The 15949-nt window shown below is 36.0% G+C and overlaps 1 protein-coding gene across 2 annotated transcripts; it reads right to left on the bottom strand.

Annotated features, from left to right (window-relative positions):
- Positions 1 to 734: 734 nt before the first annotated feature.
- Positions 735 to 14629, bottom strand: LOC121984145 (PH, RCC1 and FYVE domains-containing protein 1-like). Of its 2 annotated transcripts, XM_042536950.1 has the most exons (9): positions 14199 to 14629; positions 11843 to 11929; positions 9625 to 9714; positions 9405 to 9491; positions 9213 to 9329; positions 2912 to 4972; positions 2680 to 2826; positions 1422 to 1852; positions 735 to 1277 (listed from the first exon to the last, which is right to left on the bottom strand). In XM_042536950.1, exons 1-9 carry the CDS (start codon positions 14244 to 14246, stop codon positions 1175 to 1177), a joined length of 3171 nt encoding a protein of 1056 aa, XP_042392884.1. In that variant the 5' UTR covers positions 14247 to 14629; the 3' UTR covers positions 735 to 1174. The 2 variants fall into 2 exon arrangements, with proteins under 2 accessions (XP_042392884.1, XP_042392886.1); XM_042536952.1 differs by lacking the exons at positions 9625 to 9714; positions 11843 to 11929; positions 14199 to 14629 and having other exon boundaries at positions 2912 to 4964.
- Between the last annotated feature and the right edge of the window lie 1320 nt (positions 14630 to 15949).

Genomic DNA, 15949 nt, shown 5'->3' with positions numbered 1-15949 from the left:
CAGCAGACAACGTAAACATATTAGTGGTAGGTATATAATTCCTTCCACTCTTGATCATTTGAGGATTGATCGATTATAAATTGATATTATAAATTTTTTTTTTTTTCATATAATATGAAAATAGATAAAGACATAAAATATAATCATGTTTTATTATAATTAATTAATGATAGATATATACACATTTGACTACTGTTGAAGGAGGCTGTGCTCCTGTGCCAATGTCAACTAAGTCAGCAATCTCTCATCTTCTTCAAAGTTAAAGCAGCAAAAGCAATATCTTTCTATGAATATGGTCATGATTTCGGAAGATAAAAGTCAGGAACAGTGATAGTACACTTCAGAGAATAGTGTGCTGTAAGAAGAACAAGTAAAAAGGAACTGAGAAATTAAATATGATGTCTACGATGGAAAAATCATAACAGTAAGTCTTATCAGTTTACGGAATTGCACTATGCAATGGTTGTGGAGGTACTCGTATGGTGGTGACTACCCTTAATGTGATATCGCTTTCACCGAACTTAGCAAGGTATAAGACAACTTCAAACTAATAATTATGATTCCGTGTCTAGAAAATCAGCATGCATATATCACAGACTAAGGTACCTGCAAGCTTTCTCCAAAACTTGATTGCTTGAAGCCATTGCACAAGTTGACTAACAAGTTAGTAAGCCGTGGGGCATGCAAGAATACTCTTGCACGACAAAATCTCAAGACTGAAACTGGCAGTGCTCTTGGAAATCATCATTATATATAACTCATTAAATTTGCGCAGTTACATTTAATAAAGAGATGAAATTCAAAAAAAAATTAACAAAAGAGGGATTCCTATTGAAAGATGCTCCCTTTTTTTCTCTGACCATGCTCGTGTGCCGTGTCATTTATGTTACAATGCAGCAGAATGCAGAAAAAACAACGAGCATTTGAGAGAAGCCGCAAAGGAAATTATGATCCGTGGATGGTACATAAGGGAGCAGACTTTCCAGAGAACGTATGTGGTGGGAAAAGTAGATTACTTATTGTAATAAGGTTCCAAGAATCTATTTCACAAAGTTAACTTGAATATATACTACTAGGTCATGTTGAATTCCCTTCCAGCTGTTCTCAATGGCTAGTTTACTTGGATCATAAATGTAGAATTCACTTCCTAGAGTATAGGACTCATGTATCTTACTCATGAAGTCATATTTAACCCACGGAAATTATATTTATCATGCACCCTCTCTGCATTTTCAGACCACCAAGCTTCTGCCTGCTGCTCTCCAAATCTTCTCCTACTGCAAAGAACTATCAACATTAGCATTCCATCTTTAACGGTAATTTAAAAGGTATCAGATATGATACAATGAATCTTTGCTACAAACTCACTGAAAATTAAGATTGTAAATACAGATATATCTTCCCAACAGTTCATTAATTACCTGAAACGAACTCTCTTCAGTTCACGGGTTCCATCACGAAGTGCAATTAGAGTTATATATACACCTGGTTCAAATTGTTCTATCCACTCAGCCTCAACTTGATTGCCATCTGACTTGGGGCTATCAAGGTCATCTACACTAGTGTTTGTCTCTGGTATTTCTCTGTTACCATTATGTTGAATTTTAGACGCATCTTCAAATCTGGAGAAGTGTGCAACTGCATGATCTGGAAAGGATGTAGCTGTCTCATTAGCTTCAACAATTTCTTCTATAGTATTTGTCTCCTCCAATATTTCACTACTTGGAGGGATTTCAGAGCTCAAATCAGAGTATTGAATTGCCTGAGATCCAGTGCCATTTGGAAAATGCACGGATCCTATCAGATCAGTTTCATCGACTCCTTCAGGAAGTCTTTTTGCTATTTCTTTCAACTGTCAAACAAAGAAAAATTTAAGTGCACTTTAGTTAAAACTTGTGGAAGAAGCCAGTTGAAGGTTAATCAGTATTATAATGAAAGATGAGGTAACTTTGTAAGAATTAATTTCACATAGCAGTGTGGTAATTAAAATTTTAATGGAATATATATATAGTTATGTTATGTTGTGCAGCACATAGTGCGTGACTACGTGGTTGGTTTAACCATTTAGGGTTTTGACTTTAGAGTTTAGGAGTTAGGATATAGTGTTAAGTCTAAAAGAATTTTCAAATAAAAAAAATTACATTAGACGCTCACGGGGTTTGTGGTGTAACATTCCTCTATATATACACAGTTGTTACGTTGCGCAATGCGCGCCTGTGGATGACTGGGTGGTTCGCAACATTTTTTTTTTTGGTTTGCTATTATAGTGTCAGTGGTAAATCAGAAGTGGAAGAAATATTTTCCATTTAGAATGCTACGACTTTAACATTAGCTTATATGGAGATAAACTACAAAAAAAACATTATTTAAATATTAGGGTATCAAGTATTAACATGAAATAATATTCATTGAGACAATTCAGTGCCGTGTAATATCGAGTTTTGTAATTTATTAGAATCATACGTTTCAACTGTTTCTCCTAGCATGGTATGAGATTTCAAACGAAGGTCAAGACCTTTTCTTAGCATAGAAACATGAACTTAAGCCACTATTGGTATAAGTTTAATGTGGACACTATAAAGAATAATCTAGTCTAGTCACAACGCAAGGTTCAAAAGCATGTATTCTGAAGCTTACTCCAGTCTGTATTTAAGAATACTGAATCTCACAGAAAACTACCTGTGCAGATAATGATTTTATAACTTCTTTGGCAGCTTTGGATTTTGCAGATTCCTCTGATGCAAGCTTTGAGGCTTCTACAGCTTTCTTTTCAGATTTCTCCAACTGAAATTCTAGACGCTCACAACGTTGCCTCAAATTATCAACCTAGTGAATAAGAATAGCATGTAAAGATATAGCTGTGACTGCCAACTAATGATACTTAACTAAGTTAACAAAATGGATAGATTACCTCAGAGTGTAACCTAAGAAGTTCTTGATTCAGAAAATCATTTGTTTTCTTCAGATTGTCCGAGAAGCTTTTAGAGAATGAAAGGCCAGCCATCGTAGGAGTAGGAGTTGTAGAACGCAGAGGACTGGGCTTTCTTGAAAAAGGTGAAACAGCTCTAGAATGATTTCTAGACTTAGTTGTTGGTCTGGGAACAGTTTGATGCACATCTGCACCACCAGTGAAAGAAGTGCTTTTCAGCTGTAAAACTTGAGGGATTTGAAAATATTGAGTCACAGAGGAAGGGTCCCCATCAAAGGACACTTTAGCATCAGAACTGATGGCCAAATCTAAATTACTGGATGAAAGAGCATTGGATAAGCTTGTATCCATTCTATCAAACCTATCTTTGCTTTCACTGGAAATACGGGGCTTAGAAATTTTCTTGTTTACAAATCCACTGGTATCTACAGTATTAGTCAATCTTACATAGCATGAATCACAAACGCGGTGTAGTTTTCCAGGATTTGGAGACAGAGCTGCTCTTAGAGCCTTTCTTGAGCTGCACTGGTGACAATGAACAAGCCCGCAGTTGTAACAGTTGTGCCTCTTTCGGGTGAACCCGAATGCCTGTCTACATGATGAGCATTGGGATTGCTCGGCACTTGATACCCACTTGTGCTGGCATATTGCAGCACTGAAGGTCGACCCACAGGAGATATGTTTCACATGTCTGTCTTTGAGAGCTTCAACTAATGTAGGAGTTTTACGATCCTCAAGGTCTCCATGGCCTAACCGTCCATTAGCACCTCTTCCCCATGTGTAAACTTCACCTCTGATAGTCAAGACTGCAACATGAAATGAACCACAAGAAACCTCTGCGACAGCTTCACCAACTAGCTTGTCTTCTACTAAGCATGGAAGCTTTCCATCTGACTGGGGATTACCCAGTTGGCCATAAACTGTACTTCCCATGGTTAAAACATGTCCGGAAGTGGTCAAGCCAATTGTAAGGCTATGGCCACAAGCTAATTTGTGAAAATTGTAATCAATAAGTGAAGCCACACAGGTTGGCTTAAGCCTTGGTTCCTTGTCACCATGGCCAAGACGATTCTTGTCACCATCACCCCATGTGAATAATTTTCCAGATGATGTACTGGACTGTGTTACAATAACTTCTACGACTGCTGCAGTATGCCACACTCCACATGAAACAGCTATTGTCTTCAAGCCCATCAATGATTCCACCTCCCTAGGATATAAAACTGTTTCTCGATTTCCATGGCCCAAAACACCAAAAGTGCCATCACCAAATGTGAATAATTGCCCTGTTGTGGTAATCAAGGCAGTATGCCAAATGCCACAAGAAACATAAGAAACTTGAAGCCCTTCCAATAACCCTGACACTCTTTTTGGGATCCAGTGGCTTAAATTTGTACCATTACCAAGAAGCCCAATATTATGTGTGCCATCACCCCATGTATAAAGTTCACCAGACACAGTAACAGCACAGGTATGGAACTCCCCACAAGCAACAAAATCAACATTAGACATTGTTAAAGATTCCACAATGAGAGGATGACCAGTATCAGAAGAAACTCCACGACCAAGTTGCCCACCAGATTCTTCACCCCATGTGAACACTTCTCCCTGTTTTGTAACAAGGGCAGCATGCCTCGCTCCGCAGGCCACATAATGAACGTCAAATGCTAAATTGGACTCCAGTGGTTTGGGGAGCAGAATATCTGTCCTTGAACTAGAAGGATTACTATTTCTATCAGTACTTACCCTAGCAGAGGTATCAGAAATGACTTTGCCCCAAACATAGACATCTCCAGAGGCATCAAATTCATCCTGCGCAGACCCATGACTGGATGTACTAGGAACACTGGAAATGCTAATTCTAATTCCATCTGAAGAAGCTCCTTTTACATGCATATTTGTCACATCTGATCTTTCAGAGTTTATTGAATAATCAAAAGATTGGTAATGCAAACTATCTGTAGTTAGTCTGGATTCAGAAGTATCAAGTATGGAACTGATAGAATGATTGCTACTACTGTTCAATGCAAATTTACTGTTTTCCTGAAAAAAAATATATGAGAACCATGTTGATTACTAAATCTGACATGTACACTATGATTTCTGGTAAACCGTAAACCTAAGCCCAAATTTTCAAAAACCACAAATTTAAGCACATATTATGTATTTCATGAAAATTCTGATCATTCATAAATCTCTTCTTAATCATAGCCTTAGAATGCTAACCTTACTATAAATACCACCTTATGCTGAATTTGCTGCCATGAGCATGTTGACAACTTATCAAAATGTTGCCCTTCCTAACACCAAAAGCTTTTGGATAAGTAAATATTAGATCATATTCAAGCAGATCTTATGTTTGAATATAATGGAATTAGTGAGAAAGTATATCTCGAATCAAGTCAGAAACCTATCCACATATCCGCTTTGGCAAACCCAATTGGCTAGTTCACACGTGAAAAGAAATATGACTCCTATAAAAGTATATGGCAAGAAATTCACAATAGCTTAACCTTTTAATTCAATCCTGACCAAAAAATACACTGATTCTTCCAGTGGTATAATTAACAAAACTGCCAAAGAGTTAAATCAATCTAAGTGATATGACTATCCAATACACAGATTACTGGATACTAAGAATAAATGAAATCTAGATTCGGCATAAATTTTGAGATAATTAATCATGTAAATAGATTAACATGGCATCAGAACAGAAGATCCATATATGAATCCTGTTATTGCTGATAATTAAAAAGGAATACTCGTGGGAGAATAGTTTAGGAAGTGTCTTATTAGAAAGTCTAAACTTTTTTATTTTGGACAAAACTGAAGGCTTCTTGGTCAGAGTAAAAAAATAAATAAATTATTTTGAAAACAAGTCTTGAGATAGGAATAGTAAAAGAAAACTGCTTTTCATAAGTCAACCTTCAAGTTAAATGAAGTTGGGTAATATTGCTTTGTCTTACTGAATTTTCCCTGATGGAAGTAATTGGATGATTTCTTTAAAAGAGTATTAAATACAATTACAACCAAATTGAAACAAATAAAAACAGAATATGTCTAAGATGACTGGATCTAGAAAGGGAAAAACACATTTTAAAGATCTTAATTTGGATCTGGATTTTTTTTCCATCAATGGTCCAACAATCAGTCAATCATATATATGAGAGCTATAGGCAAGTAAAAAAACGTTCTCTAGACACATGCCATATACAAGTCACCTTCCCAGTTTACAAATCATAAATAGAAGTAGAATCTCTAATAAATTGCAAAGCAATTCAATGACTTAGTTTGCTCACATATAATAAATTCAGGAATATCACAAATATATAGTACAGAGGAAAATTATCCAAACAGAGTACAACCTGACAAATGCCCTTTACCAATGAGATATTGGAAGGATAAAATGCTGTGAGGATTGAGGAGAGAAGATATTTCTAGACATACTCAAAAACCCTTGAACTTTGACTCAAACATACGCTTTTAACAAGAAACGAAGTACCTCAATGAATTAAGGATAGCACAAACTAGGATGCTGCAGTCAAAGAGGCCTGCAACTGAAGCAAGCATAAGTATTCTAATATTATTAGATCTACTAGTGAAAGGTTGACTGCTACGAAGACCATTCTAAAATTTTGCCTTGACTGAAGTATTCTTTTGATTTGCCTCTATGTTTGATTGAAGAGTTCATTACTACTGTGAATTCCCACGTAGAGACACCCAAGATGGTGAAAGAGATATCACAAAGGAGAGAGGAAAAAGGAGGTCCCGTAGAGAGACAATGATACTTGCACATGAGGAATCAAGCACTAAGAAACTAAACAAAAGATGTAGAAGACACTGGAATAGGTACGCAGATAAGTTTTCAGGTGGAACAAGAATGTAATCCCAGGAGTTCAAAATAAGTTTTCTTATCACTTCCATAGAAGATATACTTGGAGCATGAAGAAGAAATCGAAATCAGAGTAAGGGATGGTTTTAAATCTCATTTCCGTTTCAGTTGGCATGGGCACAACCAAACCCAGATAAGCACAAGCAAAAAGCACCCATATTGATCACATTGCCTGATTATAATTCTGTATTGCTAGTATCAGCAGATAGATCTTTGCTTTGGCCGGTATGGAGCTAAACTCAGACAACATAGAGGAAGGGTTAGTGAGCTACCCAGAATTCTTCTTCTCCCAATTCTTTTATTCGTCTTCCCATTATCCCTCTAGTTCACCAAATCAGTCTGTGCTCCACATCAGATCTCCCTTTGCTCCTCATCAGTCATATGCATAATCAAATCATTGTAACTCTTGCCACTCATCAGTCAAAGTCACAGTGAGAACTGTCTCTCATTGACTAGATCTCATATACATGTGAAGTAAGAAGGCAAAGGAAGGACTCAATCTTTAGTATCCTCCCTTGTCCCATTTTACCAGGATCAAAATTATTCCACTACAGAATTGAAACAAGTTTAATTAAAAATGATTGAACCTAAATAGAAAACCAGATCGGGCCCTATCAATCTGAAACCACACCTAATTATTCTACTACAAAATAGAAACCAGTTTAATTAAAAATGATTGAACCTAAATAGAAAACCAGATTAGGCCCTATCAATGTGAAACCAACCCTATTTCACCTAGGGAGTTCGGCTTATATCATAAAGGGCAGCGATCCGGGGAAAGATCCATTGTACGCAACCTTACCATTATTTCCAAGATTCGAATCCGTGACCTTTTGGTCACAAAGCAATAATTTTACTATTGCGCCAAGGCTCCCCTTCAGTTCACCTTATAGCATATTGAACTTAATTCTTGTCAATACACACAATTGAAAATAATTTAGCTTTACCTAATTAGCTTTACCTAATTAACCATCCTTTTTGTGTTGATTAAAGATTCAGATATAACAAAACTAAGGACATAACTACAAATAAATAAGATAATTTGGGTAATAATATCACTGTTCAAGTTGATTTCATATAATATCAGCATAATTGACTATGGAATAGATAAAAAAAATATTTTGTAATAAATAAGCAATGTGGGAGGAGATTAACGAGATGAAGTTAGTCCAAAACTAGATCAGCATGGTCCCACCTATATTGTGCTTCAATACAAATTGGAACTGATACATTATTGGTCTGTCCAGACATTGAAATTTGTACCAAAATCAAAATTTTAAACTTTGAAATCAAGAAGATTGAGTGGGATGCAAGCAAATGGAAAATTAGATAGCTTCTGGCGCTGTAGGACTCAACTGCAAAAGGTCTTCTAATGTTGAAGACCTGGAGCTCACACTCACAGACCAAGTTGATGAAAAAATTTGAGAAGTTCTCATAAAAGTAGCTACAAGAGACTTCCGAAGAGGTGTCAAGTAGAGGAGCACCTATAAAAGGAGATTGCAAAGTGAAAAGATCTGAGAGACCCTTGATGTCATGGACTATAGAAGGATACTATCGTAGATGTGTCCTCTTCAAGAAGCACCTACAGGAGACAGAGAGTGACATCTATACAAGAATCCAGAGAAGGAAACTGCAAGAGGAACAACAAAAGGAGTGCCTGATGACAGAGAAAGAGATGTATGTGCCTAGTGACAGAGAAAACTTGGTGACAAAAACACAAAGCGGGAAAGAAGTGGCACAGTAAGGCACTTAGGGCTCTGGTGCCATGACAATGGGAAAATTCAAATTCTCACCTAATCTCTTTCTACCTCTATAACATCTTTACAAATAGACTCCTGTATGTTATATATTTGCAAATAGGTCCTCAGCAAAATAAATATGAAAATGATATTCTCTAATATTGATAGCTGTTATAGACATGGATAAAGTGATCGTTGAGAGAAGAAACCAAAAATGTACTTGAAAAAGAGGGTGAAGAGAGAGGACTTTATTTGATCTGAAACTGGTGGTGTTTTTATCATGCATGCATGTGGAAATATCATCTATATTAGTTAGTTTCCTGTGCTCATTTTCCATGAGCCCCATAATTCGACACCACATGTAAATACTTACCATATCAAAACTTACAATAATTCATCATTAGAACATCATAACACTGACTCACACCTAATCAAACAAGTCAACATCAAACGATGCCACTGTTAGTAAACTACATGAGATAAAATATTAAATTTTACATTGTGCTGAACTTAGATTGGAATGCACTAGACCTGGCCAATAATATGAACATAGAAAACTTGCACAATTACTCAAGAAGCTTTTGTTACCACAAAAAAACCACATTAAAGAATAGAATAATTGGCAATAATGTATAACAATATAAAGATTTACATTATAATAGAGTCCGTTACTCCATCCATCTATTTTTGGGCGTCCATATTGTCCTGCGGAAATTAATGCCTTGAGGCCTGAAAACCAAACCTCTGCTTCAACTTTATCTTTACATATCTGTAAACAAGAACCAGTACACATCATAAGGAATTAAAAAAAAAAAAAGTCACAATAGCCATACTCTGAGCTTACCAGGTCGAGAGATCTTTTGCCATCATTGTAAATGAGTGAAAAAGACAAGTAGTCTTTGTCTGGGCGTAAATATCGCTGAAAAACAGACTATGGCAGACATATTGTCAATAAATAGTTAATTACCAAATAGTTAGAACCAAAAAAATAGAGAATTTTATCAATGTACAAGAAAATTAAATCTCTTCATGATCAAAAATGAAAATCACAGAGAAGATCATACTGTTCTTTGTCCTGGAATAATCCTTGAAACAGAAGCCAGCTTCAATAGTCTTTCTCCACTACTAGAAAACCAAATCAATGTTGATTCATCCTACAAAAACAACCAAGAAACAAGTGTCATAAGCATGATTGGTAGGTCAAAATTTTTTGTCAAACCCATAAAATGTGACTACAATGATCCTAACATTCTGTTCAGTTTCATTTATTGATTAATGACACCAAGTTGGTTAACAGCCCTCTTTGAGTAGATTGTAGCTAAGATCGCTTGTGGGATTTGGGTACCAATTCTCCACCTTCCTCTGCTGTGATTTGATTGCAGTAAGTTTATAACCAATAAGCATTGTGTTAGAGAATTATCTGCGAATATGTAAGAACGGATTACTTGTAATATTCCTTATTCTTCAATAATACATATATAAATATAGAGGGACTACCTAAAATATAAACGAGGAATAATTCTTTCCCCTAATTTCAATATGAGCCAGTTATAACATCTCCAAGTCAATCGTCGCCGTCCACATATCTATCCACACCCACCAACATCTATTTCATCCCAGCATCTCGCGTCCTACCGTACGCCCTTTTACAACACCTTGCCTCACATTGTCTTGAACTTCTGCCTCTGACAAAGCCACAATACAAAACCACCACATTATCATCCTCCTCTCTATTTGTCAAAGTCCAACACCCACCTTGCCACTTTTGCGCTCACTAGCAACAATGACAATGCCATCTCCAATGAGTGAAATGTTCCTACAACACTATGACCGAGGCTAAGTCAAATCCACACCAAGGCCATTTGTTCGTCTCCGTTGGCCCTGCCCAAAGCTTCCTCTCTTCTTTGTTCTCCACATGTCCACTAATGACATGATTGCCAATAGATCTTCTTCATTGGCTACAAACATTGGATATGTTCTCTTGTCATCTATGTTGCATCTATTTTCAATATGTTATATCCCTAAGTTTCCATTGAATTTATTATCTATTAGTAGACTTACTAGATTATTAAATTGTTCTATCATTTTTGATGTCACTCTATTCAGGATTTGAAGACAAACAAGGTAATTAGCGTGTGTTGTATCAGTTGAATGTGACTCCATTGTTTTTGGATGTTTTAGCTATACACCTTTCCCTCTTCAAACTCAACCACCTTGACTACTCCTCACTTCCAAACTTAATGCAGATGATTTTGAATATATCCAATTCTCAAGTGGCAATGATGAAACTATTAGTGCACTTCAGCCCATCTATGTACTTAAACTGGGGCTTCAACCAATGTATCAAATGACACACTCTTGAGCCATCATGGCTATAGGGTACACCCAATAAAAATGCTATAGTACACCCAATAAAAATGATATATTTTATGATAAATTTGAATCTTGTAAATCTTAATTGTTATTTGTATTTGGATAAACTACCTTGTTTTTACCTCCCTCCAACATAGATTACCAATTCTAGTTTATTTCTTAAAGTCGCTCCGAGATAGTTAAGGACTCGTGTGGGATACGAGCTTTAACTTTCTTGTAGTTGTTCATTTATGCAGCTTTTTACATAGTTGATTTCATGGATTAATTTGTGTCTTTGTTTACATATGGAAAGCTTTTATTGTTGGAATCAATGTTTTTGTTAAAAGGATGAAATATATAATTGCAGTACCTTTGTTTCTTAGACATGTTTCTTTACTTTATTGCCGAGTTGGATTGTACAATGTGAATTGTCATGAAATTGATGTGTCTTTCCTTTTTGTAGAATGGGATCTCTTTGAGTTCTGACACCCCTTTCCACAAAGGTTACAATACATAGCTAATATGAGTTGCTATTGTGGTACTATGAACCTTATCTCCTCTAATATGTAAAAGGGATTACTTAATAAAATTATGTAATTTTTTTTTTACTTTCTGTTCCTAGAATCCTTACACTTACATTACAACATTTGTTTATAATGCAATTATGCTCGATTATGATAGAAAATTGATTATACCCATGCCTATCAGTCAACATCTTCAGAATATGAAACTGGAATCCAGTAAGATAAAGATGCAACATTTACAAATCTAAATCCTAGAGGAAATTGTATACACTATATACTCAAACATTAATCACACATGTACATGAACTAAAGCAGTTATAAAAATACATCAGGGCAAAGATACAATCATGAATAAAGAAATGTGTGAAGTTTTTTCCTATAAAAGGCAGGTTTAAAGCGAACTCACATTGGATAGACGAAACAAGTAGAACTTTGGCTTCCCCTTGCGACCATATTTAAGTAATTGGGTGCCCTTTTTCAATGCGATCAATATCTATGAAGAGAAACAATAGTTGAAACATAGAGACGATTACTTGCCATATATGATTTTTACTAGTGCATCAGATAAGTAATACATCAAATTTGTTTCGGTAGAGGCATATAACACAGTTTAGATGCAGTCCAAGGTAAAAAGGGCAGCCCTGCACTGAAGCTCCCACTATGCGGGGTCCTAGGGAAGGATCCATTGTACGCAGTCTTACCCTGCTTTTTGCAAGAGGCTGTTTCCAGGAAGCAACAACTTCATTGTTGCGCCAAGGCTCCCCTTCATGTAGTCCAAGGTAGGAAGAAAGAAAAAAAAGGAGTGACGAAAGACGCAGAGGATACGAAAGAACCCAAGACAAAAAAAATAATGAGTTTACATATGCCTGACTTGAAATCATTTCTTTAATATCTCATTACATAAATATGTTATAAAATACGCAAGTAAACAAAATAGCATTGCCACCTCACCATTTTCAAATCATTAATAAAAATAGTCAAAATTGTTCAATATTCCATCACATTCTTTCATCTTTCGTCATCAAAATTTCCCAAACAAATCTCTCCTCATGCAAACCTTTTGCATGAATCATAAATATTGTATTAATAAAATATACTAATAATCAAGGTTCTAAAATTCGTTAGGCGCGCCCCTAGGCTACCTAGGCGAGGACTAGGCGCCGCGAATGCTGATTTCATTGTATCAACATAAATTACATAATAAATCACATTCTATAACTTCAACACAATAACATCAAATTTCAAATGAGTTCAAAATTACACAACTAATAAAATATCACAAATTTATTCTACTTCTTCTTCTCAATAATTTTCAACACTTGTTTTTCATCGAACACAAACTCAATATCATCATTGTGATCCTCCTCTTCTTCTTCAGATGCAAAATTATCCTCGTAAAGTTCTCTCACCTCCAGAGCTTCTTCGGCTTCTTCCAAGTGGTAGATTTTCATATGCTCTAGTTCCTTCATCAACTATTTGCCAAGTGATCACGAAACCTAGTTCAACTTCATCATCTTCCCCACCATCCACAATCCAACCTTGTGCATTTGAAACATCTTTTGCAAGAAGGACATCGATATTCCTTTCTTTCTCTCTTTTTTGTTTGTTCAGCAATCTAGCATTAAATTGGATAAATACTAGATTGTTCAACTTGTTGACATCCAGTCTATTTCTTTTCTTGTTGGACCAAAGTTTAGGGATTATAAAACTTAAGCCCAACACAAAAAAGGGTAACATTTCAGTTTTTTTTTTAATTGGGCTTTAAATTTAAAAGCCCAAAATAAAAAAAAACATGAAAATCTTGCACTATTTCCGCGTCACTTAGACGATTCGACCAATTAGTGGGCGCCTAAGGCCGCCTAATCCCGCCTAGGCGCCAAGGCCGCCTAGGCTGGCCAATTAGCATGTTTTTGGTGTGGTTGGCTAGCGCCTAGCATTTAGAACACTACTAATAAATATTGAATTAAATTGATTAGAAATATATATAATTAATACATTAATTATATAACTACAATTAATTAACTGACTACAAGTTTTTTTAAAAATCCTTGTGTGGCAAGGGCATAACTAATTAATAATCTCAACGTGAAAACCTACATCCTTGTATTTAATGTCTTATCAACCAATATAACTAGCTACCCCAAAAGGGTAACAAACAACCAACTTTTGCTGTTAAGCGGGAGTGGTCCTAAACAAAAAATTCTCAGATTTCCTCTAGAAAGTCATTGGTTTGCTTCGTCACACATAGAAATTGTTCAACATGAAACCACCACTCAGATTTGTTTTCACAAAACTATCCATGTTAACTTCATTTGCACGTGCTAACACGCAGCATAACAACTGACAAAATTCACATATGGGTCATCGTATCAGCAATAACAATCATGCCCCGCTCAGAAACCCTTTCTGTCATACAGTGATCAGAATCCCCAGTTTACAAGAGCTAAGTCTCTGAAATCATAGCAATCGCTAGACTATACCTCATACAAAAATTTTGAACACTTAAGAATACGTTCTCACTGAGATAAACGACACAATTTTGGAAAGTATAACAGGTACAAGACTTGCAAAGGAAAAAAAACATAAAGAAAAAAAAAATCAGCAGCCTGCATCCTCTTCACTTCACCGAAAATTATCGGGCGTAAAGCAAGAACGACAGAGTTTCAGCTAAAGCTCATCAAAAACAGAATGCATAGACGCAATTTCCGGATAAGGAGTATTATCCAGCAGAAAAAAAAAAGAAAAAAAAGCGAAGTGCACACCTTGTTAATGTCCCGGTCAGCGCTTCCAGAGCCAACGAGATCTGCCATTCCATGTGAAGGTCACCGCCGACGCCGGAACCACTCCTCGGGGTGCTCCCGGAGTCATCCATAGCGGAAACTACGCCGAGCTACCATCGATCTCCGCGGCAACCGGCCTTACACGAACCCTAGGGTTTCCTCCTCTCGAAAGAAGAAGGAGAAAAGAAAAACAAGGCTTCTGCACACAAGGCACCGCTAGGCTCCTTCCTGAACAGAAGGGGGCCGGTATACCCAGTACCGACCTCGGCCGATGAAGTGCAAGACGTGGTGGCGGTTGAGAGAGCAGGAAGCGAGTCGGAGACGGCTACAAGCACGGCGAGCGATCAACGGAGGAAATTTCGAGGCGGCGTAGGCAAGTCAAAGGCGACGACGCTAAGGGGGCGGTAAAAGTGGAGGAAGAATAAGAAAGGAAATCGGGGTAGGGTCACCACCAAGGTGGCGGTAAGAAAACGATGACTCGGAAGGGCAGTTAAGGAAGCGGAGGTTTCCGCTGGGAAGAAACAGTAGTTGAGCGGACAAAGGCGTGGGGAGAGTAGCATACCGTTGAGGCCTTTCCTACTCCCGTATAATATAAGTGTATATACTTTGGGTAATTTTGCATGCAGTCCCTAATGACAAATAAATCTTTACATGCAGTCTCCATCCATTAAAATCTTTGTTTTCACTCCCCAGTTAAGCATCTTTACCAAATTGCCCATGATATTTTTAGGTACAAAAAATCTAAAAATCAGTATAAATCCTCTTAAATTGAGTATATTAACTTAGAATCTAGTATATTTTTTATCAAATTGAGTACGATTCTAAACCCTAAACCCTAAACCCTAAACCCTAAACCCTAAACCCTAACCCTAAACCCTAAACCCTAAACCCTAAACCCTAAAAAATAAGAGGAACAATTTTGATAGAAAATATACTCGATTTTTAATATAAAGTACTGACTTTAAGAAGAATTATACTCATTTTTGGACTTTTTGTACTCAATTTTGAAATTTTTGTACTAAAAAATCTGAGGGGCAATTTAGGTATCAATATTTGCATGAGAGAGTTGAAACAAGTAATACTTTGCATGCAGGGAGTGGAAACAAAGTTTTTTGGATATGGGGATTGCATGTAAAGTTAACATTATGATTGGGAATTTTTCTCTAATTTACCGATATACTTTTACTGTACCTCAATAATTATATTTATAATGTTTTATTATAAATAGAGTATTTACTGATGATATTTTTATTTTTAAGAGCCTATCTATAATTTTCAGAAGAATATATAGTATTTTATTTATTATTTTTATGCATCACTACACCTACCGCTACCCAACATCTATACATGGATTTTGACGATGAATAACATAGAATTATCATTTAAATATTTAGTAAAATATATTTAAAGAGATTTTTAAATAAAATATGATTCTGCAATATTTATTGACAAAAATTGTATATATGTATTAGGAAATATTGCTAATAAGGTGCAAGGATCCATATACATATATACACAAATGAGAAAGCTAATAAATATAGTGGCACGGTACGTTGAGTTTCATTTAAAAAGTAAACTAACACTAGCTTTTATCAACTATATTTAAATTTTTATATTTTAACACTAAAGGAATATAAAGTATTTTTTTATTCAAAATAAGATTATATACTATAGATATTAAGGGTGCCAATTAATCAAATATAGATCAGCTAGATCATTTTATTATCAACCCA

The sequence above is a fragment of the Zingiber officinale genome, chromosome 5B, assembly GCF_018446385.1.
Source record: "Zingiber officinale cultivar Zhangliang chromosome 5B, Zo_v1.1, whole genome shotgun sequence".
NCBI classification, from domain to species: Eukaryota; Viridiplantae; Streptophyta; class Magnoliopsida; order Zingiberales; family Zingiberaceae; genus Zingiber; species Zingiber officinale.
This window is presented reverse-complemented; position numbering and strand designations above follow the sequence as displayed.